Source organism: Rhinoraja longicauda, chromosome 13, assembly GCF_053455715.1.
Source record: "Rhinoraja longicauda isolate Sanriku21f chromosome 13, sRhiLon1.1, whole genome shotgun sequence".
Classification (NCBI taxonomy): domain Eukaryota; kingdom Metazoa; phylum Chordata; class Chondrichthyes; order Rajiformes; family Arhynchobatidae; genus Rhinoraja; species Rhinoraja longicauda.
This window is the reverse complement of record NC_135965.1, coordinates 52,875,014-52,899,121: the sequence shown is the minus strand read 5'-3', so window position 1 is coordinate 52,899,121 and position 24,108 is coordinate 52,875,014. Positions and strand designations below refer to the sequence as shown.

The window sequence follows — 24,108 nt, the reverse complement described above, 5'->3', positions numbered from 1 at the left end:
AGCAACGATAAAAGTTATAGCCATACAGCATGGAGACAGTCCCTTCGGCCCGGCCCAAATGCCCTTTCTATGCTAGCCCCACCTGCCCACGTTTCTCCCATCCTTTCCTATCCAAGTTGTGTGGAGAAATGTCTCATTAATTGCATTCAAGAGCAAAGCATTTTCATTTATCAGCAAAAGATAACTCACCTTTTCTTTGTTCAAGGATTCTTGTGCTTCTAACTTATAAACCAAATAATCTAAAAGCAGAAATAGAAAGAAAGTTCATGTTTAGACTGTTCAAAATGAAAACGTCTTAAACTACAAGTCCAAACAATGAGAGATTATTAAACAGCGTGTGGCACGGTGGTGCAGCGGTAGAGTTGCTGCCTTACAGCGCCAGAGATCCCGGTTCGATCCTGACGATGTAAAATCATCCCTGGTGGGTGCAGGACATTGTTAATGTGCGTGGATCGCTGGGCGGCACGGACTCAGTGGGCCTGGTCCTGTCCTGTATCTCTAAACCAAACCAAAATCTTATTTACTCACCTTACGGAGTTTGTACGTTCTCCCCGTGAACTGCGTGGGTTTTCTCCGGGTGCTCCGGTTTCCTCCCACACTCCAAAGACAATAGACAATAGGTGCAGGAGGAGGACATTCGGCCCTTCGAGCCAGCACCACCATTCAATGTGATCATGGCCGATCATTCTCAATCAGTACCCAGTAAGACGTGCGGGTTCGTACATGAATTGGCTTTGGTAAATTGTCCCTAGTGAGTGCTGTGTGTAGGATAGTCTGGTGTGAAGGGTTCGCTGATCGGTGCGGGCTCGGTGGGCTGAAGGATCTGGTTACGTTTCCGTGAAAAAAGTACAGTGCAAAGATCAATGTTAAATTTGGCTCCACATCAAGCTCCTGATTCAGTAACTAAGATATGTGGAGGTTGTCATCTCCAAGCAACGCAGTGGAAATAAAAGTGCTTTTTCCCTTCCTATCAATAGACAATAGACAATAGGTGCAGGAGGAGGCCATTCGGCCCTTCAAGCCAGCACCACCATTCAATGTGATCATGGCTGATCATTCTCAATCAGTACCCCGTTCCTGCCTTCTCCCAATACCCCTGACTCCGCTGTCCTTAAGAGCTCTATCTAGCTCTCTCTTGAATGCATTCAGAGACTTGGCCTCCACTGCCTTCTGAGGCAGAGAATTCCCAGTGCCTATATCATCGGAAATGGACAATCAAAATGGCCCCGGATTTTAAGGGCCGTCTCCCAGTGTTACGTTTTGCCTCTGATCAGAACATCCAGGGAATCAGTCAGTGGTCACACATGTCCGCCACCTCCGGCCAGACCTGGCCCTGTTATCCGTATTGCCAGAGCGACAGTGGTCATGGGGGAGGGGCTGAGTTACCGGCCATGGAGGTCGGCCATGGGGACGGATCTGCCGGCTCCAGCCGGGCGGGAGTTCCAGAGCCCCGGCCGCAGGGGGCAAGTTCCACCCGCCGATCGGCCGCGGATGATGTCGAGACCGGCCGCCTCACACGCCCTAGGGGACACATTTTCAGGGGGACTTCTAGGGTATGTGGGGGGGGGGGAGAGAGGGGGGTGCACTCCCATAATTTTGTCCGGATTAAAGGAGGTGCCAGACCACCAGTTGCCTGGAAATCCGTGGTGGGCCTGTATTTTGAAGTAGACCCTATGTGCAGACCGTGGGAGTTTGTTGTCACATGTACCGAGCGAGGTACAGTGAAAGGCTTGTGTTGCGTGCGATCCAGTCAGCGGAAAGACAATACGTGATTACCATCGAGCCATTTACTGTGTACAGATACGTGATAAGGGAATAACGTTTAGTGGAAGGTAAAGCCAGCAAAGTCCGATCAAGGATAGTCCAAGGGTCACCAATGAGGTAGATAGTAGTTCAGCACTGCTCTCTGGTTGTGGTAGGACGGTTCAGTTGCCTGATAACAGCCGGGAAGAAACTGTCCCTGAATCTGGAGCTGTGCGTTTTCACACTTCTGCACCTCTTGCCCGACGTTGTTGAAGCAAGGGTCTATGGTGAAGTTGGCACAGTGAGGGTTCTCTGATGGGCTTCCAACATCACCCCTCATGGATGGCACAAAAGACACCAATAAATTGGCAATGGCTTTCAGAGCGACAAGGTGAACCCAAAGACCCAGGCAGGAAGCAGCCAATTTGACAGCCAAAGATAGACACCAAACGCTGGTGTAACTCACTGGAACAGACAGCATCTCTGGAGGGAAGGAATGGGTGACGTTTCGGGTCGAGCCCCTTCTTCAGACTGACGTAAGGAAGGGGGGGGGGGGGGGGGGGAGAGATAGATGAGGAAGTGTAAGGTGTGAAACAAGGACCAAGGGGATGGAGATCAAGGAAAATGTAGAATAGATCATTGTTAGTTGGGAGAAGGTAACAACAAAGCAAACAGAGATAAAATGTAGTCGGAGACAGTCAGACTGGTCAGAGAACTGGGAAGGGGAGGGATGGAGAGAGAGGGAAAGCAAGGGCTATTTGAAGTTAGAGGGGTCAATGTTCATACCGCTGGGGTGTAAGCTGCCCAAGCAAAATACAAGGTGCTGTTCCTCCAATTTGTACTGGGCCTCACTCTGACAATGGAGGAGGCCCAGGACAGAGAGGTCAGACTGGGAGTGGGAGTTGGAGTGTAACAGCGGAAGTCTCACTTGAGCGGATTAGTCCTCGGTTGGGGCTGCCATGAAGTTTGTGTCCATGCCAATGTTAACAAGGGTCTATCAACATTCAGATTGCCAAAGGACTTGGAAACTATTGACTCTACATGGGGGGGGGGGGGGGGGTGGTGGTGGAGCGGTAGAGTTGCTGCCTTACAGCGCCAGAGACCCGGGTTCGATCCCGACTACATGTGCTGTCTGTACGGAGTTTGTACGTTCTCCCCGTGAACTGCGTGGGTTTTCTCCGAGATCTTCGGTTTCCTCCCACACTCCAAAGACTCTCAGATTTGTAAGTGAATTAGTTTGGTACAAAAATGTAAAATTGTTCCCAATTGTGTGTAGGACAGTGTTAGTGTGCGGGGATCGCTGGGCGGTGCGGACTCGGTGGGCCGAAGGGCCTGCTTCCAAGCTGTATCTGTAAACTAAAGTAAAGAGATGAAGGATGGCTTCTGCAATAGAAGCAGAGGTCCCAAAGTCTCTGCAGGAAACAGATGAAGAGTGCTGGCAATGAATGTAATGCATGCAGCAGCCAAGCGATAATCACGCAGTGTTTCAAAAGGGTTCAAGGCTTGTGGTGTGCTGATACTCTGGGACTGATGAATTACAACATCCATACCACTGCAACCTTGTGTTTGTGTGTGCTTTGTGTCACAACACAAGAGAGATCTGCAAGGGCTAGTTAAAAAGGAAAAGAGGGAGGGAGGGAGGGAGGGAGAGAGGGAGAGAGGGAGAGAGGGAGAGAGGGAGAGAGGGAGAGAGGGAGAGAGGGAGAGAGGGAGAGAGGGAGAAGACAAAAGGAACTGCAGCTGCTGGTTTACAAAAAAAAGGCACAAAATGCTGGAGTAACTCAGGGGGTCTGGCAGCATCTCCGGAGAACAAGGATAGATGGGTGATGTTTCTGGTCAGGGCCCTTCTTCGGACATTAAACAACCTTAGACCCCTGTATCCACCCATCACTTGTAGACACACAGTGCTGGAGTAACTCAGTGGGACAGGCAGCATCTCCATTGAGAAGGAATGGGTGATGTTTGGTTCGAGACCCTTCTCCAGCCACTTGCTTGGCTTTGACCTGTACTCTACCACTCTTCCAGCTCTCTCTGCATCTCCCCCCCCCTACAATCAGTCAGAAGATCCAGACCCTAACCATTGCCTTTCCATTTCCCTCCGCAGATGCTGCCTGACCGGCCGAGTACTCCAGCACTTTGTGTTTTGCTCAAGATTCCAGCATCTGCAGTTCCATGTGTCCCCATTACATAACCTGGTTGATTAACCAAGGGTTTCATCGGATCTGAATAGAAATATTGAGTGCAAGCCAAGTTTACAAATGTAATTGAAGTTCATAATAGACAATAGACAACAGGTGCAGGAGGAGGCCATTCGGCCCTTCGAGCCAGCACCGCCATTCAATGTGATCATGGCTGATCATTCTCAATCAGTACCCCGTTCCTGCCTTCTCCCCATACCCCCTGACTCCGCTATCCTTAAGAGCTCTATCTAACTCTCTCTTGAATGCATTCAGAGAATTGGCCTCCACTGCCTTCTGAGGCAGAGAATTCCACAGATTCACAACTCTGACTGAAAAAGTTTTTCTTCATCTCCGTTCTAAATGGCCGACCCCTTATTCTTAAACTGTGGCCCCTGGTTCTGGACTCCCCCAACATTGGGAACATGTTTCCTGCCTCTTGGGGCAGAATTAGTCCACTCCACCATTCAATCATGAGTGCTCTATCTCTATCTCTCCCTCCAAACCCCATTCTCCTGCCTTCCCTCCATAATCCCTGACACCTGTACTAATCGAGAATCTATCTATCTCTGCCTTAAAAATATCAATTCACTTGTCCTCCACAGCCTTCTGTGGCAAAGAAATCCAAGTTGTGACATACCAACTGAAATACAGCAAAACCTATTAAAATTCAACAGGACAGCCATTAACGATTCTGTGGTGAATGAAGAAATATAAAGATCGTTCCTATTTTGATGTTGCACCACAATTTCAGCACAGTCATTGCAAAAGGAGCATCATAAACGACTCTCAAAACGTGTGCTAGACGTTATTCCCTTTACCATGTATCTGGGCACTGTGCATGGCTCGATTAGTCTAGGGTAGACACGAAACGCTGGAGTAACTCAGCGGGTCAGGCAGCATCTCTGAAGAGAAGGAATGGGTGACGTTTTGGGTCGAGACCCTTCTTCAGACTGAGTTGTGACATACAAACTGAAATGCAGCAAAACCTATTAGAATCTCTCTTCCGGCCTTCTCCCCCCCCCCCCCCCCCCCCCCCCCCCCCACCCACCCACCCCACCACAATGTCTGAAGAAGGGTCCCGACTCAAAACTTGGCCTCGCCATGTTCTCCAGAAGTGCCGCTGAGTTACTCCAGCACTTTTGCTTTTTCTCGCCCAAGATGCCAGCTTCTGCAGTTCCTTCTGCCTACAGTCTGTTGAATGTGTCTTCTTTCCTTGGGGACTTTTGGTAAAAAATGTCAAAATGAACAATTCAATGAACAATTGAAAATCTTTTTTATAAACCTCATAGTACTATAGACAATAGACAATAGGTGCAGGAGCAGGCCATTCGGCCCTTCGAGCCAGCACCGCCATTCAATGTGATCATGGCTGATCATTCTCAATCAGTACCCCCTTCCTGCCTTCTCCCCATACCCCCTGATTCCGCTATCCTTAAGAGCTCTATCTAGCTCTCTCTTGAATGCATTCAGAGAATTGGCCTCCATTGCCTTCTGAGGCAGAGAATTCCACAGATACTATTCTTTTAGAATCTGAAATTATGTCAAGATCTTCAGAATTTCCACTGGAAAACGCCTTAAATTAGATACTTCGTTTGCCAGTTCATTGCCACAGGTGACTGTGAAGGCCAAGTCACTGGGTATTTTTACGGCACAGATTGATAGATTCATGAAGAGTAGGGGTTCATAAGCTCATGTGATAGGAGCAGAATTAGTCCACTTGGCCCATCAGATCCCCTATGCCATTCAGTCATAGAAACATACAAAATAGGTGCAGGAGGAGGCCATTCGGTCCTTCGAGCCAGCACCGTCATTCAATAGGATCATGGCTGATCATCTAAAATCAGTACCCCACTCCTGCTTTCTCCCCATATCCCTTGATTCCTTTAACCCTAAGAGTTAAATCTAACTCTCTCTTGAATACATGCAGTGAATTGGCCTCCACTGCCTTCTGTGGCAGAGAATTCCACAGATTCACAACTCTCTGGGTGAAAACGTATTTCCTCATCTCTGTTCTAATAATTTACAGTCATTGAAAGCAAGCATGCAGGTGCAGCAGGCACTGAAGAAAGCGAATGGTATGTTGGCATTCATAGCAAGAGGATTTGAGTTTAGGAGCAGGGAGGTTCTGCTGCAGTTGTACAGGGCCTTGGTGAGACCGCACTTGGAGTATTGTGTGCAGTTTTGGTCTCCTAACCTGAGGAAAGACGTTCTTGCCTTAGAGGGAGTACAGAGAAGGTTCACCAGATTAATCCCTGGGATGGCGGGACTTGCATATGAGGAAAGACTGGATAGACTGGGCTTGTACTCGCTGGAATTTAGAAGACTGAGGGGGGATCTTATAGAAACATATAAAATTCTTAAGTGGTTGGAGAGACTAGATGCAGGAAGATTGTTCCCGATGTTGGGGGAGTCCAGAACCAGGGGTCACAGCTTAAGGATAAGGGGGAAGTCTTTTAGGACCGAGATGAGAAAACATTTCTTCACACAGAGAGTGGTGAGTCTGTGGAATTTTCTGCCACAGAAGGTAGTTGAGGCCAGTTCATTGGCTATATTTAAGAGGGAGTTAGATGTGGCCCTTTTTGCTAAAGGGATCAGGGGGTATGGAGAGAAGGCAGGTATAGGTTACTGAGCTGGATGATCAGCCATGATCATATTGAATGGCGGTGCAGGCTCGAAGGGCCGAATGGCCTACTCCTGCACCTATTTTCTATGTTTCTATGTTTCTATATAAATGGCCGACCCCTTATTCTTAAACTGTGACCCCTGGTTCTGGACTCCCCCAACATCGGAAACACTTTTCCTGCATCTAGCCTGTCCAATCCCTTGAGAATTTTATATGTTTCTATAAGATCCCCCCTCATCCTTCTAAATTCCAGTGAATACAAGCCCAGTCGATCCATTCTTTCATCATATGTCAGTCCCGGGAATTAACCTGGTGAACCGGCCTTGCACTCCCACAGCATGGCGATGGTCAAAGCACACAAGGGGCAAATTCACCGTCCACACATATTGAATGTGTACACAGCAGGGCGGGCAAACATTCTTAAAATAAATTCTCTTGCAATTGGTTGTCCTCTCTCTCACCAAATGAAAAATCATATCTTAGGGGCCAAATAAAATATAGACAGCAAGCCACAAAACCTATGTGCGGAAAAATAAAGTTTGTTCATGGAAAATGTAAGCAAAACAAAAATGTGATGTTAATTTACAGAGGGCAGACCTGGACATTGAGGTATGCTTCCATTTTCATGCTTGCTTCCTGTGATATTTATTGAAAGTCACAGGGACTTCAAGGAATAGATTTCAAGGTATTCAATTCTCTCCCTGAAGAAGAATTTGTGAATGTGTGGAATTCTCTGCCACAGAGGGCAGTGGAGGCCAAATCACTGGATGGATTTAGGAGAGAGTTAGTTAGAGCTCTAGGGGCTAGTGGAATCAAGGGGTATGGGGAGAAGGCAGGCACGGGTTACTGATTGTGGATGATCAGCCATGATCACAATGAATGGCGGTACGTACATGCTCAAAGGGCCGAATGGCCTCCTCCTGCACCTATTTTCTATGTTTCTTTGTTAAGGGCAACGGGCCTTCATGGTCAGATCAACAACTGGAACTTGAAAATGGCGTCAAACTGGCGACTCTGTAAACTGCCTCAGTGTACAAGTTATAGGAGTAGAATGAGGCCGTTCTGCCCATCGAGTCCATTCCATCATTCAATCATGGTTGATCTCTACCTCCTAATCCCATTTTCCTACCATCTCCCCTCACTCCTAACACCCGTTCTACTGCTGTGTATGACTGCTGTACACTTGGACACTTACACATGAGATGTATATACGTGCTTATGCATAATGATCCTTGCACTGAACTGTATACAAAAGTGAATTTCATTGTACTTCGCACGGTACATGTGACAAATCACGTACCATACCGATAAAGTACCATAACATAGAGCTCACTCAACAATTACTTACATGGAATGCTTGGGATATTTGCTGCTTTTTTACCACTGCCAATAGTTGAACAACACTATCTACATAGATACACAGACAATAGGTGCATTCGGCCCTTCGATCCAGCACCACCATTCAATGTGATCATGGCTGATCATTCTCAATCAGTACCCCGTTCAATAGACAATAGACAATAGACAATAGGTGCAGGAGAAGGCCATTCGGCCCTTCGAGCCAGCACCGCCATTCAATGTGATCATGGCTGATCATTCTCAATCAGTACCCCGTTCCTGCCTTCTCCCCATACCCCCTGACTCCGCTATCCTTAAGAGCTCTATCTAGCTCTCTCTTGAATGTATTCAGAGAATTGGCCTCCACTGCCCTCTGAGGCAGAGAATTCCACAGATTCACAACTCTCTGACTAAAAAAGTTTTTCCTCATCTCTGTTCTAAATGGCCTACCCCTTATTCTTAAACTGTGGCCCCTGGTTCTGGACTCCCCCAACATTGGGAACATGTTTCCTGCCTCTAACGTGTCCAACCCCTTAATAATCTTATATGTTTCAATAAGATCCCCTCTCATCCTTCTAAATTCCAGTGTATACAAACCTAGTCGCTCCAGTCTTTCAACATATGACAGTCCCGCCATTCCGGGAATTAACCTAGTAAACCTACGCTGCACGCCCTCAATAGCAAGAATATCCTTCCTCAAATTTGGAGACCAAAACTGCACACAGTACTCCAGGTGCGGTCTCACTAGGGCCCTGTACAACTGCAGAAGGACCTCTTTGCTCCTATACTCAACTCCTCTTGTTATGACGGCCAACATTCCATTGGCTTTCTTCACTGCCTGCATGCTTCCTTTCAGTGACTGATGCACTAAGACACCCAGATCACGTTGTACGTCCCCTTTTCCTAACTTGACACCATTCAGATAATAATCTGCCTTCCTATTCTTACCACCAAAGTGGATTACCTCACACTTATCTACATTAAACTGCATCTGCCATGCATCCGCCCACTCACACAACCTGTCCAAGTCACCCTGCAACCTCATAGCATCTTCCTCACAGTTCACACTGCCACCTAGCTTTGTATCATCGGCAAATTTGCTAATGGACTCCCCCAACATTGGGAACATGTTTCCTGCCTCTAACGTGTCCAAGGCGTTCCTGCCTTCTCCCCATACCCCCTGACTCCGCTATCCTTAAGAGCTCTATCTAGCTCTCTCTTGAATGCATTCAGAGAATTGGCCTCCACTGCCTTCTGAGGCAGAGAATTCCACAGATTCACAACTCTCTGGGTGAAAAGGTTTTTCCTCATCTCAGTTCTAAACGGCCTACCCCTTATTCTTAAACTGTGACCCCTGGTTCTGGACTCCCCCAACATTGGGAACACCTAGTGGCCCAGCGATAGCAACTTAGTGGTGGCCCGGTGGTACAGCAGGAGAGTTGCTGCCCGGGTTCGATCCCGACTAAGGTCACTGTCTGTGCGGAGTTTGCACGTTCTCCCCGTGACCTGCGTGGGTTTTCCCCGGGTGCTACAGTTTCCTCCCACACAGGTTTGTAAGTTAATTGGCTTTGGTAAAGATTGTAAATTGTCCCTAATGTGTAGGTTAACACTAGTGTGCGGGGATCACGGGTCGGTGCGGACTCGGTGGGCCGAAGGGCCTGTTTCCGTGCTGTAACTCTAAACTAAACTGTTGCAGAACAGGTCAAAGTTAATACTTTTTTTTTAAATACACAAAGTGCTGGAGTAACTCCAGGGGTCAGGCAGCGTCTATGGAGACCACGGGTGGGCAACGTTTAGGGTGGGGACCCTTCTTCACACTGTGTATGAGTGGTTGGGGTGAGGGGGGGGGGGGGAGGAGAGGGGGATAAAGCTGGAAGAGAAGAGGGGCAGGACAAAGCCGCACAGGTGAAAGGTTGATACAGGTGAGGGGCGTTTACAACAGCAAATGGTGGCCAAAGGAAATCAAATCTTCGCAAGTTTGCTTGCCCCAGCCAGCCAGATACCAAGCACTATGTTTCCACCTCTACATACCCAAGATCTCACTGGCCATCATCCATGGGTTCAGAAGGTTTTGTTGTGTTTGGTTCCGGCACTACTTGCTATTCTGCCAGCACAAAATACCGGCGATGTGCTCGCCACCAAGGACAAAAACTAATTCCCCCAAATGTTCATGGAACCATGCAGTTCAGATACCGCATGGAAACAGGCTCTTCGGCCCACCGTGGCCATGCTGGCCCTCCATCACCCGTTCACACTAGTTCTATGTTATCCCACTTCCCCATCCACTCCCTGCACACTGGAGGTCAATTTACAGAGGGCCGATTGACCGACAAACCCGCACGTCTTTGGGATGTGGGAGGGAACCGGAGCACCTGAAGGAAACCCAGGAGATCACAGAGAGAACGTGCAAACACCACACAGACAGCACCCAAGGTCAGGATCGAACCTGTGTCTCTGGCGCTGTGAGGCAGCAGCTCTACCTGCCGCGCCACTCCAGAGCTTTTGTGTGATTTTATTGCCCCGGTTAACAACAACACTGATTACAAAGTGGTGCCTTCATGTGAAGACTTCGAAGTAAATGGATGCTGAAACTATTCATAATTGCTTAGATTCAGTTTAGAGATACAGCGCGGAAACAGGCCCTTCGGCCCACCGAGTCCGCACCGACCAGCGATCCCCGCACACTAACACTATCCTACACACACTAGGGATCATTTACATTTACCAAGCTAATTAACCTCCAAACCTGCACGTCTTTGGAGTGTGGGAGGAAACCGAAGATCTCGGAGAAAACCCACGCAGGTCACGGGGAGAACGTACAAACTCCGTACAGACAGCGCCCGTAGTCAGGATCGAACCCATGTCTCTGGCGCTGTAAGACAGCAACTCTACCGCTGCACCGTGCCATGGCATGTAGAAAAATACACGGACAAACATGCAGAATGTGAAAACGTAAAGTGAAGGACCAGTGGAACAAATCTTTGCTTTCAGTGATGTTCTGTGCTATTAGTATGTTGTTCATAAGGTCATAAATGATACGAGCAGAATTAGGCCACACAGCCTATCAAGTCTGTTCCACCATTCAATCACGGCTGATCTATCTCTCCCTCCTAACCCCATTCTCCTGCCTTCTCCCCGTAACCCCTGACACCCGCACTAATCAACAATCTATCTATCTCTGCCTTAAATATATCCACCAAGTTTGCCCACACGTCCTTCTGTGGCAACGAATTCCACAGATTCACCACCCTCTGACTAAAGAAATGTCTCCTCATCTCCTTCCTAAAAGAACGTCCTTTAATTCTGAGGCTATGATCTCTATTCCCAGACTCTCCCACCAGTGGAAACATCCTCTCCACATCCACTCTTCACTGTTCTGAACGTTTCAATAAGGTTCCCCCCCTCATTCTTCTAAACTCCAGCGAGTACAGGCCCAGTGCAGACAAACGCTCATCATAGGTTAACCCACTCATTGCTGGGATCGTTCTTGTAAACCTCCTCTGGACCCTCTCCAGAGCCAGCACATCCTTCCTCAGATACGGGGCCCAGAATTGCTCACAATATTGTCGATAATGGAGTCAAAATGACTTATTGTAATTATACAATGGCAAAGTGACTGAATGATAACTTTACCTTCTTTTGCCTTTTTATGTTCATTCCTTTCTTTCTGTAGTGATTTTTCTAATCTTGATCTATGTTCATAAACAACTGGAAGAAATAATGAGCAAATGGTTAACTTGTTAATAGTTAAGCATTCACCTTAGATTTGTACAATACCCTTTGATCTATTCAGACATGATTAAGAGTAAAAGGTTGAATTCTTATAATAAACTGGTGAAAACAGCAAAGATCGACACAAAAAGCTGGAGTAACTCAGCGGGTCAGGCAGCATCTGTGGAGAACATGGATAGGTGACGTTTCACAGAGTGCTGGAGTAACTCAGCGGGTCAGGCAGCATCTCTGGAGGACATGGATAGGTGACGTTTCACAGAGTGCTGGAGTAACTCAGCGGGTCAGGCAGCATCTCTGGAGGACATGGATAGGTGACGTTTCACAGAGTGCTGGAGTAACTCAGCGGGTCAGGCAGCATCTCTGGAGGAAAGGACTAGGTGACGTTTCGGGTCGAGACTGAAAACAGCAGCATTTTTTTTAAATCATTTCTGGTACAACTTGTACAAAATATGTTATTGGATTTCCTTGGAAATGTAAAATCACAAAAGAAGATATTTATTTAAAGAACAGAAGAGGCTATAAACATGCTGGAAAAATGCGAGGTAAGTTGGGCAGCATCTGTGAAAAGAAAAAGAGAGTTTAAATTTGATATTTCTGATCAATTATTGGAAGAATTGGTCAAAAAAAATAGTGGAACTGTTGTTGAAACATCTGACGAAGGGTCTCGACCCAAAACATCACCTATCCATGTTCTCCAGAGAAGCCCCTGTGTTTAGCTTAGAGATAGCGTGGAAACAGGCTCTTCTGCCCATCAAGTCTGTGCTATCACCCTGGCTTACCACACACTGGCACTATCCTGCACGTACTTCTAACCCCCTCACCCTGAACACAGGATCCCCCCAGGGTTGCGTCCTTAGCCCCCTACTGTACTCCCTGTACACACATGACTGTGGGGCCAGGTTCAGCTCAAACTCCATCATCAAGTTTGCTGATGACACTGTGGTGGTGGGCCGGATCTCCAACAACGATAAGAAGGCCTACCGGGAGGAGGTGGCTGATCTGGCACTCTGGTGTCAGGACAATAGCCTCCTCTTGAATGTCACTAAAACTGATTGTGGACTTTAGAAGGGCTCAACATCCGAGGACGTACTCGCCACTGGAGATAAATGGGTCTACTGTGGATAGGGTGAGCAGTTTTAAATACCTGGGAGTCCACATCACAGAGGATCACTGCCTGTGGTTCAGAGGTAGACTTGTAGGAGTACACATCCACTGTGCTCTCCTACAACTGGAAACCCTGGATGAACAAGGAGGTACAGAACCTGTTGAGGGCACGCAACAATGCCTTTAAATCTGGTGACACTTCAGCATACAGTGTTGCCAGATCAAACCTGAACAAAGGTATTAAAAGGGCCAAAGACACCCACAGGCAACGGGTGGAAGACCACTTCAACACCACGGACACCAGAAGCATGTGGCAGGGTGTCAGGGACATCACTGGCTACAAGAGCAGCCCTGCCTGCCCCCACAGCGATATGACACTAACCAACGAGCTAAACACCTTCTTTGCCCGCTTCAAAACTGGCAACACCACCTTGAGTGGAAGAACCACAGCCGAGGCGGAGGGACTGGTCTTGCAACTGAGCACACAGGAAGTACAACGCGCTCTGCCAAGGGTCAACCCACGCAAGGCTGCAGGCCCCGATGGAGTTCAAGGAAGGGTACTTAAGGTCTATGCTGAACAGCTGGCTGAGGTATTCACCAGGATCTTTAACCTGTCACTATCTCTGGCTACGGTCCCCAAGTGCCTGAAGTCGGCTACCATAGTGCCGGTGCCGAAAAAAGCCAAGATCACCAACCTGAACGACTACCGTCCGGTTGCCCTAACTCCGATAGTCATGAAGTGCTTTGAAAGGCTGATCCTCTCACACATCAAATCCAGCATCCCTGACTCACTGGACCCACATCAATTTGCATGCAGGGCAAACAGATCCACAGAGGACGCCATCTCTCTGGCTCTTCACAATGTCCTGACTCACCTGGAGAGACAGGGCACGTACGTGAGGATGCAATTCATTGACTCTAGCTCTGCCTTCAACACAGTCATCCCCACCAAGCTCATCACCAAACTCCACCAGCTAGGCCTCAGCTCGTCGTTATGTGACTGGATCCTGGACCTCCTGCTGGAGCGACCGCAGGCAGTGAGAATGGGCCCGCACCTGTCCTCCACTATCACCCTGAGTACCGGCACACCACAGGGCTGTTCTGAGCCCTATGCTCTACTCCCTCTTCACACACGACTGTGTTCCTGCATTCGACACCAACACCATTGTCAAGTTTGCAGACAACACAACGGTGATCGGGCTGATCACCAACGGTGAAGAAACAAAATACAGAGCGGAGGTGCAGAACCTGGCGGACTGGTGCTCTGATAACAACCTGTCCCTAAATACCACCAAGACCAAGGAGCTAATCATCAACTTCCGTAGGTCACACAACAGGGAATACGCCCCGATCTTTATCAACGGGGACAGTGTGGAGAGAGTGTCCAGCTTCAAGTTTCTGGGCACTCACATTTCGGAGGACCGAACATGGTCCAATAACACCACTGGTCAAGAAGACAATAGACAATAGGTGCAGGAGGCCATTCGGCCCTTCGAGCCAGCACCACCATTCAATGTGATCATGGCTGATCATTCTCAATCAGTACCCCGTTCCTGCCTTCTCCCCATACCCCCTGACTCCGCTATCCTTAAGAGCTCTATCTAGCTCTCTTGAATGCATTCAGAGAATTGGCCTCCACTGCCCTCTGAGGCAGAGAATTCCACAGATTCACAACTCTCTGACTGAAAAAGTTTTTCCTCATCTCAGTTCTAAATGGCCTACCCCTTATTCTTAAACTGTGGCCCCTTGTTCTGGACTCCCCCAACATTGGGAACATGTTTCCTGCCTCTAACGTGTCCAACCCCTTAATAATCTTATACGTTTCGATAAGATCTCCTCTCATCCTTCTAAATTCCAGTGTATGCAAGCCTAGTCGCTCCAATCTTTCAACATATGACAGTCCCGCCATTCCGGGAATTAACCTAGTAAACCTACGCTGCACGCCCTCAATAGCAAGAATATTCTTTCTCAAATTTGGAGACCAAAACTGCACACAATACTCCAGGTGCGGTCTCACTAGGGCCCTGTACAACTGCAGAAGGACCTCTTTGCTCCTATACTCAACTCCTCTTGTTATGAAGGCCAACATTCCATTGGCTTTCTTCACTGCCTGCTGTACCTGCATGTTTACTTCCAGTGACTGATGCACTAGGACACCCAGATCTCGTTGTACGTCCCCTTTTCCTAACTTGACACCATTCAGATAATACTCTGCCTTCCTATTCTTACCACCAAAGTGGATAACCTCACACTTATCCACATTAAACTGCATCTGCCATGTATCCGCCCGCTCACACAACCTGTCCAAGTCACCCTGCAACCTCATAGCATCTTCCTCACAGTTCACACTACCACCCAGCTTTGTATCATCTGCAAATTTGCTAATGGTACTTTTAATCCCTTCATCCAAGTCATTAATGTATATTGTAAATAGCTGCAGTCCCAGCACCGAGCCTTGCGGTACCCCACTAGTTACTGCCTGCCATTCTGAAAGGGACCCATTTATCCCCACTCTTTGCTTTCTGTCTGTCAACCAATTTTCTATCCATGTCAGTACCCTACCTCCAATACCATGTGCTCTAATTTTGCCCACTAATCTCCTATATGGAACCTTGTCGAAGGCTTTCTGAAAGTCGAGGTACACCACATCCACCGGCTCTCCCCTGTCAATTTTCCTAGTTACATCCTCAAAAAATTCCAGAAGATTAGTCAAGCATGATTTCCCCTTCGTAAATCCATGCTGACTAATCCAAGAAGGCACAGCATCGATTGTTCTACCTAAGAACACTGAAGAAGTCTGGTCTACCCCAACAGCTGCTGACGACATTCTACTGCTGCACCATAGAGAGCATCCTAACACATGGCATCCCTGTGTGGTACCTCAGCTGCACGGAGGCAGAGAGGAGAGCTCTTCAGCGGGTAGTCCATAGAGCTCAGAGGACCATCGGAACACAGCTACCAGCCTTGGAGGCCATCTACAACACACGATGCCTCAGAAAAGCCATCAGCATCCACAAAGACTCTTCACACCCCTGCAACAGTCTGTTGGAACTTCTACCATCGGGCAGACGATACAAGGCCTTCTACGTCCGCACCTCCAGACTCAGGAACAGCTTCATCCCCAGGGCCATAGCTGCTATGAACCGGTCCTGCTGAGCCGGATGGTCACATCGCACAGTGAACCGGCACAGATCTACTTGCACTTTATTCTGTTTTAAAACTGTTACAATTTGTTTCATTGGGTTGTTTAAATTAATACTGACTAGTTAACTCATTTATTGCATCGTATGGGAGGCGCATTCCCAATCTCGTTGTACCCCTGTACAATGACAATAAAGATAGATTGTGTTGTATTGTATCTGACATGGACAACACACATTGCCGCACTGGTGGGTAAGGCAAAGCTGCGCCTTTACCACCTCAGACAGTTGAGGAGATTTAGAGTGTCTCTGAGGATCCTTCATTGCTTCTACTCTGGGGCTGTAGAGAGCATCACAGTCTGGTTTGGGAACAGCTCTGCCCAGGACAGGATGGCTCTGCGGAGAGTAGTGCGTTCGGCTGAACGCACCATGGGAACTACACTCGTCCCCCTGCAGGACCTATACATCAGGAGGTGCAGATCCAGAGCAAGCAAGATTATGGGGGACCCCTGCCACCCAGTAACGGACTGTTCCAGATGCTACGATCAGGCAAACGCCTCCGCTGTCACGCTGTGAAAATGGAGAGGATGAGACGGAGTTTCTTCCCACAGGCCATCAGGACTGTTAACTCTCATATCACCAGGGACTCATTTAATTTACTGTATTAATTTATTTTTTGTGTTTAAAAAAAAACAACAATTCTATTCTGTTTTGTAGTTTAGCACAATCCGCAGGCATTGCCACTATCATTTCACTGCACATCGTGTATGTGTATGTGACAGATAAAATTGACTTGACACAAGGGACTACTTACAATTTGACCCAAGCCAATTAGCCTACGAACCTGTGCGTCTTTGGAGTGTGGGAGGAAACCGGATAAAACCCACGCAGGTCACGGGGAGAACGTACAAACTCCGTACGGACAACACCTGCAGTCAGGATGGAACCAGAGTCTTTGGCACTGCAAGGCAGCAACTCCACCGCTGAGCCACCATGCCATCTGAAGAAGGGTCTCGGCTCCATTCCTTCTCTCCAGAGATGCTGCCTGACCCGCTGAGTTACTCACTCCTGCATTTTGTGTCCATCTTGACGTGTTAAACACGCACGCAGTTAGATCTAAGTTCCGAACTATCAGGGGGATTCGTGAAAAAATTGCATCTAACTCCTTTCAAGGAGTTAGTAATAGAATCTAAAATCTAAGCACAAATAATTCAGCTATTTCTTAATGCATTTGATGGACTCAATTTGAGGGATAGGATTGACATTTTTATTGAATCTGGAGTTAGATGTTGTCTATTAATTGAAGGGTAAGGATGACTTGAGAAGGTTTATCACACTTCCAGCAAATGACAATGACGACTATTCTTTTTGATTGCCACAATGACAAAGGGACATTGTTGTCCACACTTCACATGCTTAGTCAATTAAAAACATTTCCAGAAATGCGCAATGATATTTAGAGCACAGTAATTTCTTTCATGTACAATCTCAAATCATACAGTCATACATAATGGAGAACGGCCCTTCGGCCCAACTCATCCATGCCGACCAAGATGCATCATCTCATCTCGCCCTATTTGTCAGCTTTTGGCCCATATCCCTCTAACCCCTTTCATAAGTCCACTTAAGTCATAGGAGCAGAATGAGGCCATTTGGCCCATGGAAGCTACTCCACCATTCAAGTATGGCTGACCTATCTTTTCCTCTCAATCTCATTCTCTTGCCTACTTCCCCATAACCTATCTTTCCTATCCATGTACCTGTCCAAGTGTCCAATTTGCTTGCATTTGGCCCATGTCCTTCTAAACCTCTCCCATCCATGTACCTGTCCAGGTGTCTTTGAAATGCTGTTCCAGTACCTGCCTTAACTGGCAGCTCATTCCATATACTCACCATCTGTGAAAAAGTTACCCCTCGGGTTCCTATTAAATCTTTCCCCTCCCACCTTAAATCTATGTCCTCTGGTTCTTGACTCACCTAACCTGGGTAAAAGACATTTAACCTGATCCATTCCACACATGATTTTATACACCTCTATAAGATCAACCCTCATAAACTCTGAAGTTACTTCTGTCCTGGGCCTCCTCCATTGTTAGAGTGAGGCTAAACACAAATTGGAGGAACTGCACCTCATATTTTGCTTGGGCACCTTACACCCCAGCGGTATGAATATTGATTTCTCCAACTTCAAGTAACCCTTGCATGCCCGCTCTTTCCATCCGTCCCCCACCCACCCTGGTCCTTGTACTAGTTCTAAAGTCGTGTTGAGTCTCATTGTCTGTAACTCATTTTCACCTAGCCCACAGCTAATAATGGCCCATTTCAATAGACAATAGGTGCAGGAGGAGGCCATTCGGCCCTTCGAGCCAGCACCACCATTCAATGTGATCATGGCTGATCATTCTCAATCAGTACCCCGTTCCTGCCTTCTCCCCATACCCCCTGACTCCGCTATCCTTAAGAGCTCTATCTAGCTCTCTCTTGATTTCCTTTCTCATCCTTACTTTTTTTGCACATCTTTCATCCATTTGTTCCACATCTCTCTATATCACCATCTATATCTCTCTATATCACCATCTATATCTCTCTATATCACCATCTATATCTCTCTATATCACCATCTATATCTCTCTATATCACCATCTATATCTCTCTATATCACCATCTATATCTCTCTATATCACCATCTATATCTCTCTATATCACCATCTATATCTCTCTATATCACCATCTATATCTCTCTATATCACCATCTATATCTCTCTATATCACCATCTATATCTCTCTATATCACCATCTATATCTCTCTATATCACCATCTATATCTCTCTATATCACCATCTATATCTCTCTATATCACCATCTATATCTCTCTATATCACCATCTATATCTCTCTATATCACCATCTATATCTCTCTATATCACCATCTATATCTCTCTATATCACCATCTATATCTCTCTATATCACCATCTATATCTCTCTATATCACCATCTATATCTCTCTATATCACCATCTATATCTCTCTATATCACCATCTATATCTCTCTATATCACCATCTATATCTCTCTATATCACCATCTATATCTCTCTATATCACCATCTATATCTCTCTATATCACCATCTATATCTCTCTATATCACCATCTATATCTCTCTATATCACCATCTATATCTCTCGTTTCCCTTTCCCCTAATTCTCAGTCGGAAGAAGGGTCTCGACCCGAAACGTCACCTATTCCTTTTCTCCGGAGATGCTGTCTGACCCGCTGAGTTACTCCAGATTATGGATAGTCTTTATGGAGCTCAGGAAGTTGTCATTTCACAATTCACATTGAATCTAGACTTCAATGCAGCAGGTCAAACATTCCCAGTTAAATAACCTTTGGGAAAGATATTACAAGGATTTGGCTTAATCCCACTGGATAGATTAGTCTCTGTACATTCCACACAGGCATTACCAAAACATGATTTATTTAAGTCAAGTTGCTGAAGTAGATTCTTAATCAATCTGCACCATCAATCTTTGCATCCAATAAATATCTAGCATCCTAAAGACATCAGTCTCAATAACACCGTCACTCCAGTGCCTCCAGAACAAAAATAACTAGATTGTAATACCAACAGTTTAAGCCAACCTCCAATATCTACTTGTCTATCTGAATGAGTCTTTCAGAGCAGTTTTTTGATGGCATGGTAATTGTTTGTAGAACTTGTGCTAACAGGATTTCACTGCCACACATTTATTAACAGGTCATTTATCAGACAGAAAGATTTCCCATGTGAGAGGATGGCTTTAATTGACAAATACCCGACCTAAACATATTCAGGAGATACGAGGAAAACTGCAGATGCTGTTTTATTGCAGAAACAGAGACAAAGTACTGAAGTAGCTAAAGATAGACACAAAATTGCCAGAGTAACTCAGCGGGACAGGACAGGCAGCATCTCTGGATCGAAGGAATGGGTGGCGTTTCGGGTCGAGACCCTTCTTCAGACTGAGAGTCAGGGGAGAGGGGGAAGACAGAGACATGGAAGTGTGAGGCATGAAGGCGAGACATCAAAAAGGACGAAGTTCAAGGAAAATGTAGAATAGATCATTATTGGCTGGAGGAAGGCGACAATGAAGCATACAGAGATAAAACTTAATCAGGAGGACCACATGGATAACTACACCCATGGTGTAACTACATGGATAGGACAGGTGTAGAAGGGCATGGGCCAAACGCAGGCAGGTGGAACTAGTGTAGAAGGGGCATGGTGGTCACTGTGAACAAGTTGGGCCGATGGGCCTGTTTCTACACCATATGACTCTAATTCAGCGGGTCAGGCAGAATCTCTACATAACATGGTCCATTTAATTATTTGCAGTAATGCTGCATTAAACAAGCTATTTTTTAAAATAACTCGACAAAAGAATGGGTTAATATCCAAAATAAGGGTAAAACGGGAACAATGTTTTGATCGTTAAGGCAAACACTGAAAAATCGTTAAAACGAAACTAAGACCATTTGCCAAATCGGACAGATAGACAAGCAATGGTTCTTCGATCAAGTTTGACCCACACATATTTTAAAAACCTGAAGCAATTCTTAAACAAAAAACAAAGAGATTTAAGTGGTTAAGTTGCTGAAAACTATCTTTATAATTAAATTCCAAACAATTTTCCACCGGATAGAAATATTTGTAAGTATAATCCAATATCCGCTTAATTATTGCTTTGTTGGTATTTATAAGCACAGGCAAAAATATCAGGGCTCAAAAATCTGTCAATGCCATGGGGTTAGCACAGGGCATGAAGGGGGTTTGTGTGGTACATCTACCAGTGAAGACTAACACAAAGTTATACTGTAGGCAGTGAACTGCATTCTGTAACCTTAGGTAAACTGAAACACTACTTGGATGGAGTTATAGACAATAGCTGCAGGAGTAGGCCATTCGGCCCTTCGAGCCAGCACCACCATTCAATGTGATCATGGCTGATCATTCTCAATCAGTACCCCGTTCCTGCCTTCTCCCCATACCCACTGACTCCGCTATCCTTAAGAGCTCTATCTAGCTCTCTCTTGAATGCATCCAGAGAATTGGCCTTCTGAGGCAGAGAATTCCACAGATTCACAACTCTGAGCGAAAAAGCTTTTCCTCATCTCCGTTCTAAATGGCCTACCCCTTATTCTTAAACTGTGGCCCCTGGTTCTGGACTCCCCCAACATCGGGAACATGTTTCCTGCCTCTAGTGTGTCCAATCCCTTAATAATCTTACATGTTTCAATAAGATCCCCTCTCATCCTTCTAAATTCCAGTGTATACAAGCCCAGTCGCTCCATTATTTCAACATATGACAGTCCCGCCATCCCGGGAATTAACCTAGTAAACCTACGCTGCACGCCCTCAATAGCAAGAATATCCTTCCTCAAATTTGGAGACCAAAACTGCACACAGTACTCCAGGTGTGGTCTCACCAGGCCCCTGTATAACAGCAGGAGGACTTATTTGCTCCTATACTCAACTCCTCGTGTTGTGAAGGCCAACATTCCATTGGCTTTCTTCACTGCCTGCTGTACCTGCATGTTTACTTCCAGTGACTGATGCACTAGGACACCCAGATCTCGTTGTACGTCCCCTTTTCCTAACTTGACACCATTCAGATAATAATCTGCCTTCCTGTTCTTGCCACCAAAGTGAGTATGTGTATATATACTGAACGCACTGAACTTTTTTTTCCAGTCTCGTTTATCACATTGTCTGTAGTGTACTGTGTTTACATGTTCTGTTGTGCTGCAGCAAGTAAGAATCTCATTGTTTTATCTGGGCCACACGACAATAAAACACTCTTGCCTCTTGATAACCTCACATTTATCTACATTAAACTGCATCTGCCATGCATCCGCCCACTCACACAACCTGTCCAAGTCACCCTGTAGTCTCATAGCATCTTCCTCACAGTTCACATTGCTGCCCAGCTTTGCGTCATCTGCAAATTTGCTAATGTTACTTTTAATCCCTTCACCTGTTCAACTCGTCTGCCATTTCCCTGTTCCCCATAATAAATTCACATGTTTCTGTCTTCAAGGGACCCACACTTGTCTTAACTATTTTTTTCCGCTTCACATACCTAAAGAAGCTTTTCCTATCGTTTATATTCTTGGCTAGCTTACCTTCGTACCTCATCTTTACTCCCCATATTGCCTTTCTAGTTATCTTCTGTTGCTCTTTAAAGGTTTTCCAATCCTCTGGCTTCCTGCTCAACTTTGCTATGTTATACTTCTTCTCCTTTATTTTTATACTGTCCTTGATTTCCTTTGTCAGCCACGGTCGCCTCTTACTCCCATTACAATCTTTCGTCCTCTTTGGAATGAACTGATCCTGCACCTTCTGTATTATTCCCAGAAATACCTGCCATTGTTGTTCCACTGTCATTCCTGCTGGGGTCTCTTTCCAGTCAACTCTGGCCAGTTCCACTCTCATGCCTCCATCGTCCCCCTTGCTCAACTGCAATAATGACACTTCTGATTTTCCCTTCTCCCTCTCCAATTGTAGATTAAATTGGAGTTTGTACATTCTCCCTGGGGGTTTTCTCTGGGATCCTCCCACATTCCATAGATGTGGAGGTTTGTTGGTTAACTGGCTATTGGAAATCATCCCTAGTGTGCAGGATAGAACTAGTGTACAGGGTGATTGCTGGCCGGCACAGCCGCAGTGGGCCGAAGGGCCTGTTTCCATGCTGTATCTCTAAAGGCAAATATTGCCTCCAGCCTGGCCCGCTGAATTATTCCAGTACTTTGTGTCTAGTTGTTATCATAAGATCACTAAGGTCATAAAGAAAAGGAGTAGAATTAGGCCATTCGGCCCATCTACTCTGCCATTCAACCATGGCTGATCTATCTCTCCCTCCTAACCCCATTCTTCTGCCATCTCCCCATATCCCCTGACACCCGTACTAATCAAGGATCTATCGATCTCTGCCTTAAATATATCCACTGACTTGACCTCTACAACCTTCTGTGGCAAAGAATTCCACAGATTCACCACCCTCTGACTAAAGAAATTTCTCCTCATCTCCCTCCAAAAAAAACGTCCTTTAATTCTGAGGCTGTCACCTCTAGTTCCAGACTCTCCCACCAATGGAAACATCCTCTCCACATCCAGTTGAAGGCTTTCCCTTAACCATGAAGGCAATTCCATCAGGCATCAACACTAGGTGCTGGAGGAACACAGCGGGTTTAGTTCAGAGCCCACCGAGTCCGCGCCGACCAGCGATCCCCGCACATTAACACTATCCTACACACACTAGGGACAATTTACACAGGTTCCAAGCCAATTTATCCACACACCTGCACGTCTTTAGAGTGTGGGAGGAAACCGAAGATCTCAGAGAAAGCCCCACGCGGTCACGGGGAGAACGCACAAACTCCGTACAGACAGCGCCCGTAGTCAGGATCGAACCCGGGTCTCCGGCGCTGTGAGGCAGCAACTCTACCACCGTGCCGTCCTTAATGACCACTTGCAGTGCCCAGAAGTGGGCTGTAGATCCATTGTGGTCAACTGGTGCCACAAGGTGACTAGTGGCCTCTATGTACCACACTTAAGGACTCTGGAGAAGGCATGGAGTGATCCACAGAAATTATTCCAGGGATGAAGACACTTCATTGCGTGGACAGAATGGAGATAGAAACATAGAAACATAGAAAATAGGTGCAGGAGGAGGCCATTCGACCCTTTGAGCCTGTACGCACCGCCATTCATGGCAGATCATCCACAATCAGTAACCTGTGCCTGCCTTCTCCCCATATCCCTTGATTCCACTCGCCCCCAGAGCTCTATCTAACTCTCTCTTAAATTCATCCAATGAATTGGCCTCCACTGCCCTCTGTGGCAGAGAATTCCACAAATTCACAACTCTCTGACTCTTCATCAGACTCAACAATGGAGGGGAAAGCAGCCTGGAAAGGCACATCTGTGGAGGCCAAGAGGGAACCGAATGAGTATCTGAAGGGCTGTGGGAGGGAGCGGGAGATTGAGAATACTGGATTGCCTTTACCGAATAGCGAGCGGCCTGGATAGAGTGGATGTGGAGAGGATGTTTCCACTAGTGGGAGAGTCTAGGACCAGAGGGCACAGCCTCAGAATTAAAGGATGTACCTTTTAGGAGGAGATAAGGAGGAATTTTGTCCGTCAGAGGGTGGTGAATCTGTGAAATTCTCTGCCACAGACGGCTGTGGAGGCCACAAGTCAGTGGATATTTT

The 24,108-nt window shown here is 46.6% G+C and overlaps 1 protein-coding gene across 3 annotated transcripts in view; it reads right to left on the bottom strand.

Annotated features, from left to right (window-relative positions):
* Positions 1 to 24,108, bottom strand: part of LOC144599722 (uncharacterized) — a 74,633-nt gene that overhangs the window by 48,031 nt on the left and 2,494 nt on the right. For all 3 annotated transcript variants that reach the window (XM_078410980.1, XM_078410981.1, XM_078410982.1), the window contains exons 2-3: positions 11,518 to 11,592; positions 190 to 239 (exon numbers count right to left, since the gene is read on the bottom strand). In XM_078410980.1, coding sequence (XP_078267106.1) covers positions 190 to 239; positions 11,518 to 11,592 — 125 coding nt within the window. The remainder of the gene's footprint in view (positions 1 to 189; positions 240 to 11,517; positions 11,593 to 24,108) is intronic.